At 34.0% G+C, this 11,960-nt stretch overlaps 7 protein-coding genes across 7 annotated transcripts in view; 2 read left to right on the top strand and 5 right to left on the bottom strand.

Moving 5' to 3' along the window:
- The window catches only part of NAEGRDRAFT_66569 (uncharacterized protein), a gene marked incomplete at both ends in the record, with an annotated part of 3,737 nt that extends 2,668 nt beyond the window's left edge, over positions 1 to 1,069 (bottom strand). The window contains one exon of the mRNA XM_002678006.1: positions 36 to 1,069. Within this exon, the coding sequence (XP_002678052.1) occupies positions 36 to 1,069 (1,034 nt within the window). The remainder of the gene's footprint in view (positions 1 to 35) is intronic.
- A 276-nt stretch (positions 1,070 to 1,345) lies between these two features.
- Positions 1,346 to 1,696, bottom strand: NAEGRDRAFT_66568 (uncharacterized protein; the record flags this gene model as incomplete). Its single annotated transcript, XM_002678005.1, has 1 exon — positions 1,346 to 1,696. The coding sequence occupies one exon, from the start codon at positions 1,694 to 1,696 to the stop codon at positions 1,346 to 1,348; it is 351 nt and encodes a 116-aa protein (XP_002678051.1).
- Positions 1,697 to 1,814: 118 nt separating this feature from the next.
- On the bottom strand, positions 1,815 to 3,824 carry NAEGRDRAFT_57796 (uncharacterized protein; the record flags this gene model as incomplete). The annotated part of the gene is made up of 1 exon (XM_002678004.1): positions 1,815 to 3,824. The coding sequence occupies one exon, from the start codon at positions 3,822 to 3,824 to the stop codon at positions 1,887 to 1,889; it is 1,938 nt and encodes a 645-aa protein (XP_002678050.1). The 3' UTR covers positions 1,815 to 1,886.
- Positions 3,825 to 4,537: 713 nt separating this feature from the next.
- On the bottom strand, positions 4,538 to 6,700 carry NAEGRDRAFT_66566 (uncharacterized protein; the record flags this gene model as incomplete). Its single annotated transcript, XM_002678003.1, has 1 exon — positions 4,538 to 6,700. The coding sequence occupies one exon, from the start codon at positions 6,698 to 6,700 to the stop codon at positions 4,538 to 4,540; it is 2,163 nt and encodes a 720-aa protein (XP_002678049.1).
- Positions 6,701 to 7,049: 349 nt separating this feature from the next.
- NAEGRDRAFT_66565 (uncharacterized protein) lies at positions 7,050 to 8,948 on the top strand (the record flags this gene model as incomplete). The annotated part of the gene is made up of 1 exon (XM_002678114.1): positions 7,050 to 8,948. The coding sequence occupies one exon, from the start codon at positions 7,050 to 7,052 to the stop codon at positions 8,946 to 8,948; it is 1,899 nt and encodes a 632-aa protein (XP_002678160.1).
- A 594-nt stretch (positions 8,949 to 9,542) lies between these two features.
- NAEGRDRAFT_79432 (phosphohydrolase) lies at positions 9,543 to 11,136 on the top strand. Its single transcript, XM_002678113.1, has 2 exons — positions 9,543 to 10,519; positions 10,568 to 11,136. Exons 1-2 carry the CDS (start codon positions 9,639 to 9,641, stop codon positions 11,112 to 11,114), a joined length of 1,428 nt encoding a protein of 475 aa, XP_002678159.1. The 5' UTR covers positions 9,543 to 9,638; the 3' UTR covers positions 11,115 to 11,136.
- Positions 11,137 to 11,166: 30 nt separating this feature from the next.
- Positions 11,167 to 11,960, bottom strand: part of NAEGRDRAFT_66563 (uncharacterized protein) — a gene marked incomplete at both ends in the record, with an annotated part of 1,708 nt that continues 914 nt past the window's right edge. Inside the window, one exon of the mRNA XM_002678002.1 lies at positions 11,167 to 11,913. Within this exon, the coding sequence (XP_002678048.1) occupies positions 11,167 to 11,913 (747 nt within the window). The remainder of the gene's footprint in view (positions 11,914 to 11,960) is intronic.

The raw sequence follows: 11,960 nt of genomic DNA, 5'->3' as shown, positions 1-11,960 counted from the left end.
TTCATCTTTTTATGATATTCATATCAGCATAATACAATTCTCCATTTCTCAATGCAATACTTGAAACAGTATAACCAGCAGTACCAGCTTGTAGAGATGGCACATTCTCAGCCACATATCCATAATATCCATTTCCAGCTTCAACACTAAGTGAACCATCCACCACTGATTTCTTCTTGATTTTAAAACCTTCTGCAAAGTAGATCATATCATTTCTGTAAGCCAATTTATAAGTATTTGATGAGGAAATTTGATAAATGGATGTGGAAATTCTGGTTGTAATGTTAAATCTGTAAATTTGATTACCAAAGAAATAGAATAATTCATTTCTATTTGAAGATAGAGTAAAAGTGTTCATAAACAAATTGGATATTACATTCTCTTGATTTAAACAACCAGAAGAAAATGAACATCTCTTCAATTGATCATTTTGTAAATAGTACATGTATCCATCAAATGTGGAAATGGACATGTCTGTAATAAAACCAATTCTAAATGTAGTACTGATCATTCCAGTGGTTAAATTCAACTTGGCAATACCATATCCAGCAATGTATAAACAATCGTCTTGATAAACTAAACTCGTTGGAGAATTTAAGAAAGTTTGAGTGGCAACTGTTTCGTTCAAATAGTAAATATTTTCTATAACACCATTTCCAGCAATAACACTGACCACACCGCTTTTCCATCTCTTTATCAAATTTTCTTCAAGGTAATACAATTCACTTCCATCACTATTCGAAACCACTGTTGATTGACCATTAACTGAAGAAGAAGAAGAATATATTTTGAGTCCAGGAATAACAGAAACTAAACCTTGCGCGCCAGAATCAAGTGAAAATTGTTTTACAGCTCCATTTTCGTTTACAATCATTTGACCATTTAAAGGTGCAATTGTAAAGGTGTAAATGGTGTAGAAACCAACTTGTTCTTTTGGCTTACCATCCCCCGCAATGGGACCAATCAATTTGTTGATTGTGTATTGGGCTGGTTCTGAGCTTGACAACTCTATAGTACATGCAATTATTAGAAAGAACAATAAAGTAACCGAAACTATCTTGTTGTTCATCTATTTTTTTATGAGTGGATGGACTGAGCGAGTCTGCTCTCTTAGCAAACAATCATAACCATCACGTCATTAATTTGTGAAAATCGAAACTTTCTACGTCGCACAAATTTTTCTAATCTTTGCAATGAAAGTATGAATTTGGGTTGTTTAAGGTTTGACATTGGAATCTCAATTGTGCGTTTGGACTACTAAATGGAGATGAAAAGATTTTTCACAATAGATAAGGCTTCTTGTAAATATTTACTGTTTTTTTAAAAAAATATTCAATTAATTTATTTACATTTGATTGGTCAACATTCTTGCAAATGGTTCAGCAAATTCTCTAAAACTCAAAACTTCATCTCCGTTCAAATCTAATTGATCAAAGATTGCATTCAAAATATCTTCATCTGTATTACATTGTGTGTTATTCTTTAGTCCCAAATTTTCAATTAAATTTGGATCTTGTTTTATCATAACTTCGAGAATTCCTCTGAGTTCTTCCTTTTCTAAAACTCCGTTGTGGTTCTTGTCAATTCTTTCGAATAATTCCTTGATAACTTGTTGTTTTTCCTCTGATAATTGGCCAAAGAATGTTTCAGTGACAAGGTCGGCACTGGATGTTGATAGACTACGTTGTGATTGCATTTTTTTTATGTTTGATCTGGATTGTGATGGGTGACAGTTTATTTCCTCAACTAGTTTCTATTCTAAACGGTTCACTGACGAGTCGTCTTTACAAAAGAGGTTTAATGGTAATAAATAATAAATAAAATATCAGTTTAATATTTATCAATATATAATAGTACTATTCAAGTATACAATAGTTGTTGTAATCTTAGTAGTCATCGTCATCATCAGAATCTTCACTGACAGGTTTGAGTTTACGTTTCAAGTCAGTACTAGCTCTACGTCTTGATCTGGCAGATGGCTTATCTTCCAAGTCTTCATCTTCACTGACTTCATCGTCATCTTCATCATCACTGCATGACTTCTTTTGAGATCTTGGCTTTCTAATCTTTCTACAAGCTTCAGCATTGGAAGATCCATGCAAACTTTGCAAACTGGTAGGATCGATCAAATCCTTAAAGACAATTGTAATGGCTTCTTGGAAAGTCTTGCCATCTCTATTCATGAGATTGTGGAGTTGATGAGCATGACAAGTTTCAACAAGTGAATAAAAGTGTGGATCATTATCCTTGAGTAACTTTTCAATGTAATCTCTTTGAACGAGTGGTCTTCTGAAGAACTTTGGTTCCTTACCATCTCTGACCACAAAGTGGAATACAAGGAGCATTACTCTCTTACAAAAGTTGCTATAAGTCAACTTGTGTGGAAGTCTCTCTCTCAATAAAGAATGTTCTAATTGATTATCAACAAATTCGATATGTTCATCAATCATTCTTTCAAAGAGAGCTCTTCTGATATCTCTATATCTCCAGGACTTTTGAATATCCTTAGTGAGTCCAAGATTGTAGGCCAAGATACGAATTGGAATAGTAGCGGTATCTTGCAAATTTTCCTTGGACAAATCAACATTGAACTTTACAGGAGCTTTTGGAGATGGAGAGGTCTTCTTGGTGGTTGTGACCTTCTTCTTGGTTTGAGAGTTATCATCAGATTTTGGTTTCTTAGTATTACTCTTCTTGGAAACAATAGGTTTACGAGCAATAGCTGCTACTGGGCTGGTGGTTTCACTAGAAGTAATATTTTGTTTAACACCATCTAAGGAATTCTTTCTAGAAGCAGTGCTTTCACTAACGCTGTTACTAGCATTGCTTGAAGAGGATGAGTGAGTTTCAACAACAGAATCAGCAAGTTTCATCTTTTTAGAGTGAGGTTCAAGTGGATAGCTGTGTTGTTGATCATCAATATTTGCAAGCATGTGAGTTGGACGAATAATACGCAAATGGCATTTGCAATTATCAAGGTTGGTACTCTCATCATGATAACAAACATCAAGGGTTGGTTGTTGTTGTTGGGCAGCATCAGCAAAATTAGTAAGCTGATAATGGTATTGATTCATATGGATATTATTGTTGGTTTGTGGCAATGCAAAAGCATTGGAGACGCTAACGTTTTGAGGGCGTGCGACCACAACAGAGTCATGACAATACATTGGCGCTGCTACTACTCTATCAATAACTGGTTGCTTATTGGTATTATATTGCTCTTGATAATGATCTTGTTTGAAAACGGAGGAATGAGCAAAGTGATTGTTAATGATAGTAGAAGGAGGCAAAGTGTGTTGTTCCGCATTATTTGCTGAATGGTATACATTCCATGAGGAAGCACAAGTTGCAGCACCAGAATAATTGATAAATGGAGATGTAGTGGTACAATTTGGTTTTTGATCAAAAGTAGTGTTTGATGTACCCATAACCATGGAAGTGTAATTAGTAGCAACGTATTGATTATTGTCATGGTATTGATGGTTGTACAAGATAGCATCAGAAGTCTTGTACAATCCAGTCAAGACATCTGTTGTGGTCGCACTCTCCCCATTATTACTCTTCGGAGCTTTCATCATATGACCACATGCTTGGCCACTTCCACCTTTCCAACCCAATTGATGAGTTCCTTGTTGAGATGATGAAGAAGCATGAGTATGAAAGTGATAAGGTGGTGGAGGTGGACTTCTAAAGTTTTCAAATTGATGAACTGATGGTAAGACATTTTGCTTTTGATAATGATTGGTATTAGGACCAAATAAAAGATCGAGGGCCTTTCCGTTACTAACTTCCATAGGAGAAGCAGTATTTGTTGGTAGATTCATTCTGTAATTGTTGAAGGTGTAGTAGTTATAGTATTTCAATAATTTCACAATAAATATTAATAAATGATAGTGTAATGATGATGTTGGTGTAATATTAGAGAGCGTTTCAAAGTTGCTGTTGTTTTTCAATAATAGTTTGATGAGAATAATATTCTTATGCACAACAGCGGCGTACAATGATGAAGATAATAAAAACGTAAATTTGGTTTTCGGAAGAACTCGCTGCGGGCGATTTAACAAATAACGACGTTTTTTTTAATTCTTTCTAATATGAATGTTTTGTACAGTAATAAAGAAAGGCAGTTTAAAAAGTGTAGCGAACGGTAATGAAGAATTTCCAATACTACCAATACTATTGTAAAATTGGTTGTTTGAATATCAAATGGCGCTTGATGATAATTTTTTCTGTTTGTTTTCGAATTTCGGATAATAGATCGTGTTGCGAGGGAAAATATTTCAAAAATATCATCTGGACAAATAGATTGAAAATATGGACATTGCACTGAAGAATCTGTCAACTCCGCTTCACCATTTCTTCATAAAAGGCAAATTTATTAATGTTTGCGTTAAATAATATTGTCGTTTTTTGTATTAAAACTCGATTCTTTTCATTAATGCGCCTTTTGTATCAAAATCCATGCTTCCGCTAATACTTTTTTGTTCCCAATTACAAATGATAACAATGAATTAGTGGAATACTTTGTTCAAGACATTCAACGTTTGTTGTTCTTTGTCTTGGGATTTGAGGTTTGATATCCACTTGGTTTCTTTCTCTTGTTTTGTTCGCTTGAACGAGTACTTCTATCATTAGTTTGTGCAGGTTTTTTGGAAGATGATGACTCAGTACTGTTACTGTTACTGCTACTAGCTTCTCTTGGTTTTCTTGGTTGAGAGGGCTTTCTGTTTTGTGTTGAAGATGACTCTCTGGATTTGTATGGTTTGTGAGTAGATTGTGTTTCTTCTTTGGAGGATGATTTGTTTGTTGATGGAGAAGGTGCCACATTCTTGGATTTAGGCTTTTCATCTGAATTGGATTTGGAAGGTGTTTGAGGTTTTGGTTGTTGTGGTTTTGGCTTGGTTTCAGATTTGGCCTCTTGTTTGGACTCTGAGCTAGGTGTTGTACCCTTAAAAACAGAGGGAGAAACAATATCACTCGTACTAGACAATGGTGATGTAATACTCGATTCGAATGGAGTCTTTGAAGATGTATGAATATTGGTTGAATCCATCTTTTTTGGTGTTTTTTCTTCAAACTCTGAAAGACCTGATGCTGATAGTGGTGTACTCAAATCTGCTGTTGTTGATTCCACTTCTGGTGTTGGAGGTGTAATGTTAGAGAGTACCTTCTCCTCAGGAGGTGAATCATTTCTTGTGATAGTAGTAGTGTCAATATTTGGAATAATTTCTGTATCTATCATCAAGTTATCATCTCCCATTTCTGTAGTAATAGGTTTCTCTGCAGCATCAGTGGAAGGCACGTTAATTGGTTGCTCTGCCTCTGTGACTAGCTCCTCCTCTGTTGGTTGATTATTATCATTGGGTTGTAAAGTTTCACTTGGATGAAAATAATTATCCAAAGTTGTCTGATGAAGAATATGTTTAGGTGGCGAGTGGGCTGGTTGAATTTTCTCACTAGTTTCAATAATTATTTCAGAATTGTCAATTTCAATGTCATCATCAGAAGTATCCATTAGTAGTGTTTGATTGGTTTCTTTAGGGGTAATACTAACACCATTGCTATTTGATAAGAGTGGCAAATCATGAATAATTGTAATTTCACTAGCTGGCTTTTCACTAACAATTTGATTATTTTCAATAAGTATGATATTTTCCACTGTGGATGATTCATTGGTAACTTGTTCGTTTTTGTAATAAACCTTATCGTATACACTTTTCAAATGATCCTTTCTTTTCTTTTCAGTTTCAAAAACTGATGAGATTGAATTGGCAAGAATATTTTTCACAAGTGTTGCAGCGTTGAATTCATTTTCAAGAGAGTCCTTATGAATATGAGTCAGTTCACTCTCTGATGACAGACCTGTAGAAATCGAATCGAGCATTTGTTTCCATCCTGCTTCTTCATTCAATTGACGTTTGGTTAGTGATTTGATGTAACTTTGGTCTTCCTTTTCTACAATTTGTTCATAATCGACTACGAGCTTATTTATATGAACACATGGGCACCACCATCTGTGCATTGAGTGTGGATGAAGACTTTCTGTACTCGTCAGGCAATTATTCTTAACTTTCAAATAGTGAGTCATTTGGCAATGTCTACAGGAGAGTGTTGGAAGGTCAGCATTATTCAAAATTTGCCAATTAAAAATACTCAACCAACAAAAGGTAGTGTACAATTCTCTCTCTTCTGCATCCTCAACATGCATCTGATCCAAAATTCTATTAATAAGGAGAGAGTGTTTTGTAAAATATTCATTTACAAATGTTGGATCCATAGGTAAATTGATGTGCAAGCTCTTATTGATTTTTCTAAACTTCTTCATCAAGTCGTGGAATTCAAAGCAGTGAATTTTGGTAATGTTGGAATTCTTTCCCGATGATGTATCCTGATGAGAGAAGAGCGTAAATCGAAGAGGTGAGGGTTGATTATAAAAGACACATTGTGGTGTGTGACTGGTTTTAAGTTCCTCACAAAATTCCAAAGCTCTCTTTTCCAACACATCACTCGATATTTTGATATTATCAAAGGATGATTTTAGCAACTTTTTAGTCTTACATTGACAACATTCAATCTTATCATTGTCAATATTTATAAATCCATACCTAGCACATTGTAAAGGATTCACAATGAATGGCTTATTAAACCATGTTGTTATTTGGAATGATTTGACTCTCTGATTAAAGAAGAAAATATCCATAGGTGTTATCGAACAAGTCTTTGATGTTGTCTGTTGTGGTGTCTCATCTCGAAGTGTTTTCAACGTTTTAATATGATTTTTAATTTTCGATTCAATGTCCACCAAATATTGATGTTGATGATCGTCATTTCTAGTTATTGTTTGTTTTGTTTTTGATGATCCGTTTTCTCCACTACTCTCCATCACAATAATATTTACTCTTAATTGTCGATGATGATGATGTTATTTCTTCTTCTTAGATATTTAAAATACAAAAACTCCGAATTTAAAGTGAGAGAAAATAAAACGCTTTTTGTTGTTTTGAATTTTTTTAATATGATTTTTAAAATTTTTATTTTTTCAAAAAAACATGTTGATTGGCTTACGTGCTTCTGCTTGTGGTGGTAAGAAGCTTTTACATCTTGCGAATTTGCACGGAAAAGAACATGTTCTTCTTGCATCAAATCTAGCTTTGAATTTTGGAGGAAGAATTTTGAAGAGGAATATTACATCATCATCATTACATATTAATAATAATAATTATGTAAATAATAATACAAATAGTTCGAGTTTGATTGCATCAATGCAAAGAAGGTTTTATTCTACAAGAGTAAAAACAATTAAAATTAATGAAGAGGAGGAAATTACAATTTCACAACTCTTGAAACACCTCTCGGGAAATGTTATTGAATTTGCCAAATCGAGTGAATATTGTACATCATTTAACAAGTTGTTACGACATGCTACAATTGATGAATTGGAAAAAGTATTTAATGAAATTCAACCAAATATTTATGAGTTGTGTATAGATAGTAATGGATCAATTGTTATGGAGAGAGTGATATTGAGAGCTCTTCCTCATCAATTGGATATTATATTTAATAGTTTATTTTCTGATAAGAAATCGAGAGAGGATATAATTAACTTATTCACACAGGAAAATTCATCGAGAGTCATTTCTAAATTGTTACCCAAATTGAATTCTAGCCACATTGAAAAATTACTTGGATTGATGAATTTCAACTCTGAGCTAGTGCTTATCATGTTAGAAAATGAAAATTCAACCAATTCACTCACTCAAATGATTGAAATACATTTGAATACTTTAGAGAGCTTTGTAAAACAACCGATGGTTCAATTTTTACTCAATTTGGATGACGAACAAATTAGTGAGCAAAGATTGAGACAACCATTGTCTAAATCTATAGAGAAATCTTCTGTAGATATCAAATTGGAATTGATCAAATCTCTATCCGAGGACAATATTACCCAATTAGATGAAAGGCATGCTTTTGCCTTGTCACGAGTTTATACTAGATTACCTACCAATAGCAAGGAATTTGGGGAGACCTCTACTCTCATTATGAAGAATTTTTACAATTTATCCATGAAGAGAGATCACAAAGATGTAATTAATGCATTTATTGGATTTTCCGAAAAGAATACTCTCGATTCACTGATAGATTCTCTCAGCACAGATCAAATCGAAGAATTGCTCAAAGATAAGAATGGAATTGTTGCCTTCTCTTACCTCTTCTCTAGAACAACTTGTAAAACTAATGTATTGAACAAATTGAGTGAAAAGATTGTAGACTTGGCAAAAGGTTTTACTAGCTCCTTCTTCTTCTCCTCATTGGTGGCAGATGATAGAGAATGTGCCCTTACTATTATTGAGATGGTCAAGCCAAACCTTTTGAGTATTTCCTCCAACAAAAATTCACAATTCCTTTCCATTAAAATGGCCAAATATCCAGAAGGTAGAAAGGCCATCCTCAAATCATTCAAGTATGACATTGTAGGACATTATACCACTTGTCAGCAAGTGATTTTCCATCTCATTAATGAATGTAATCCTTTTGAGAGAAATGAGGTTTTAAAGTATTGTATATTACCAAAATTCAGCGAACTGAATGGTGACATTGCAGAACCTTTATTCAAGCTTACTCTCCTATTTATTAAGAAGGGTTCTCTCAACGATCATACAGCTCTTGTGAAATCTTTTGAAGGAAAGCTTGCCAAGATGAGCACTGAGAGAAATAGCTCTATAATACTTCAAGAACTCTACCAAGTGAGTCCACAAGTCATTAGAGACATTATGAATCATGAATTATTGGGAAATGTTCAAAATATTGAGGAGCTTAATACTGATTCCATTCGTTCCATGAACACCAACAAACACTCCAAACACCTCCTCAACACCATGCTCAAAATTGATCCCTCCCTCAAGCCAATCCTTTCCACCATCCAAAAACCAACCTCACGCCATTAAGAATACTCTGTTAAATTATTCCCAAGTCCACTTCTTGTTGGACCTGTCTAAAATAATAAAAATTGAATTACCACAATTTTTGCAAATTAAAAAAAAATAAAACCACGAGATGTGATAAGTTTACTGCTATTTGCTAGTGTTTGAAATTTGATTTCTCCCAAAACCACCAGTTTTCTCGTCTCGGAAGAGAGGATTGGCTTAGGAAATACAATATAGGAATTTACTTGGCTTCTCGCAGGTGCATCAGTAAGAATGATGTCACATGCTCCCGCCTCAGAAAACAACCTTTTATTCTTTCATTCCGATCATCAGAATCTTTTATTGTTGAGAACGATCCAAATAATAATTCAATGTGAGTGATGATAGAATGTGGGTCTATGAGAGGAGAATACTCCTTCAATCTTGTTCATGATTTCAAATAGATTGAGTGCACAATTTCAATTTAAATTGAATGCATGAGATTCTAAATGATGTTGGAATGGGTGCGCCAATTAATTATACGCGTACATTTCAATTTGTCCTTTTAGCTTTCAATTAATTCATTATCATTGAAAGAATCAATTTTTAAAAACAATCAAAAAAATACATCTACAACAACATCTTATTGTTATTTATCATCTATTCCCTATCTCGAGAGGATCATTAATTTTATAATAATTAAAATAATTGATTCGGAAACTGGACAATAAAATGGATGAAACAAACCTTCTTTCTACTTCTTCATCCTCATCAATTTTGGGATGGATTGCTGAGCATGGTTCTTGGGTGTTTGGTATTCAATCAGTTTTGGGAACAGCAGCCTTGTTTTTGTATTCCAGATACTTGATGAAACAAAAGAGATTTTCATTCTTTTATTTGATATTTGGAGGAATACATTCACTGATGGCAAATGGATATTACAATTTGTTTGGAGATTTTCCATTCTTTTCAGTGCCAATTCACATGTATTTCAATTCTGCCTTGTTTTTGCACTTGTTTGTGTTGACTCATTGGAAGAAATTGAAACCTTGGTGGTATTTGGCAAGTGTTGCATTCCCTGGTTATTGGTATTTGGCTCTTGCTTTCATTGGTAGTATGTCAGTAATACCGTACTCGATTGCAACGAGATGGGTATTGCCACTCTTTGTAAATAATGTAAATTTGCCATTGTTAGATGCTGGATTTAATGGACTCGTACTAGCTATTTCACTTCATGCATTGTACATTTCAGTGGTGGGACCAAAGTTTGGAAAGGAACTCGTTCATATTGATTTGAGAAAGGAAACTATTGATAAATCTTCCCAAGAAGATACAGTTATTGAAATTGACCATCATGATAAACCTCTTCACACAGATGAATCCAGAGTTTTGAGAATTTTCCAAATTACTGATCCACACTTGGGAACTTGTATGAGTAAGGAAAAACTCAAGTCTCTCTGTCAAAATATTGTCGACAATAGAGATAATATTGATTTAGTTTTGATTACTGGTGATATGGAAACAATGGATACACACGACGATGATCATTCACTCAGTGAAGCATTATCACCTCTCAAACAATTGAAAGGTAGAACAATTGCTTGTCTAGGAAAGTAGGTTTATGAACTATTTATAATTATAATATCATTCTTTTTAAATAGTCACGATTATGAAGTTTTGGAAAGGGTAAGAGAAGCTTACCGACAAAATGATATTATTTTATTGGAAGATGACCAAGCTATTGTGGAAGTGGAAAGACTTTCAAAAATTAAAGGAGAAAAATCACTTGTTCAAGTTGTGGGATCTCAATTCTCATTCGCTGGACATGATTCATCAACCAGACACATTCAAGAGCTCTCTAAAAAATTCCCAAAGCTTTCTCAAGATATTCCAAAGCTCTTCCTCATTCACAATCCATCTATTCTCTCCTCTATGAGCATGAAGGATGATACTGACATTGTTTTTGCAGGCCATTTACATGGTGGGCATATTGGAACTAGATTCCGCCGTTTAACATTTGTAAAGGTACTCTTCAAGGCATTGAGATTATTTGGAAGTAAGAAGATTTTCAAAGTCCATCCACCAGATCAAGGTCTCTATGGAAGAGGATCACTGAGATTGTATGCTCACAGAGGAACAGGTCATTATGGTTTCCCATTACGTATTGGAGTTTCTTCAGAATATTCCTTATTGAATTTATACTTTTAAATTAAATTCAATAAGTTTAATTAGAAAGTTAAGGTCTTTATCATTGTTTATTTTACTTCTTCGATTTTCTTCTTATTAAGCAGATAACAGCTGACAGGATTATTGCAACAACACAACAAACAATGAAGCTTCCAGCAATTGATACTGAGATTGCAATGATAGCTTCTTGAGAGAGTTGACTTTGTGAAATTGTTTGATTACTGACACTCGGTGATTCTTTTGGTTTTCCAATTTCCTTCCTGAGATTAATATCAATTACCGAGAAGGAAGTTAAATGAGAAGTCAGACAATTGACTGTTAATGGTTCAATAACAGTTTTCACACCATCTGATTTCCATTCATTGGTCAATTCGTCCAAGTACATGCATGTCAAATTTCCAGAATAACTTGTTGGTTTTTGGAATGAGATTTGTATAGGATTTTCCAAATTAGAAACTGGAATCTTTTTTCCATTTGTTAAGGCAAGTGAAATTGTGATTATATTCGAAACTATGGAGAAAGCAGAATTTGAGTTTGTCAAATTGTTTCCGCTTGTAGAAACCGCTGTGAGTAGAGAAACTGATGAGAAGGTTGTTTGATTGGAAATATAATGAGAAAAATCAGAAGGAAAGGAAACTGAAACTACTGAACTTTCTGTCAAATTTCCTGAACTAAGAGAAATTGATTTGTTTGACAATTGACTTGTTTCAATATTTTCTACAGTTACACCTGTTGTATCATTAGCACACTTTCCATTTTCTGCTTTCAAACAAATAGGAAGTGAACAATCAAGACCATAAAATCCATCTTTACAAACACACTTGTCAATTGTCAGACATTTTCCATTAGTTCCACAAACTTTCGAAT

This window comes from Naegleria gruberi (assembly GCF_000004985.1).
Source record: "Naegleria gruberi genomic scaffold NAEGRscaffold_19, whole genome shotgun sequence".
Classification (NCBI taxonomy): domain Eukaryota; phylum Heterolobosea; class Eutetramitea; order Acrasida; family Naegleriidae; genus Naegleria; species Naegleria gruberi.
This window is presented reverse-complemented; position numbering and strand designations above follow the sequence as displayed.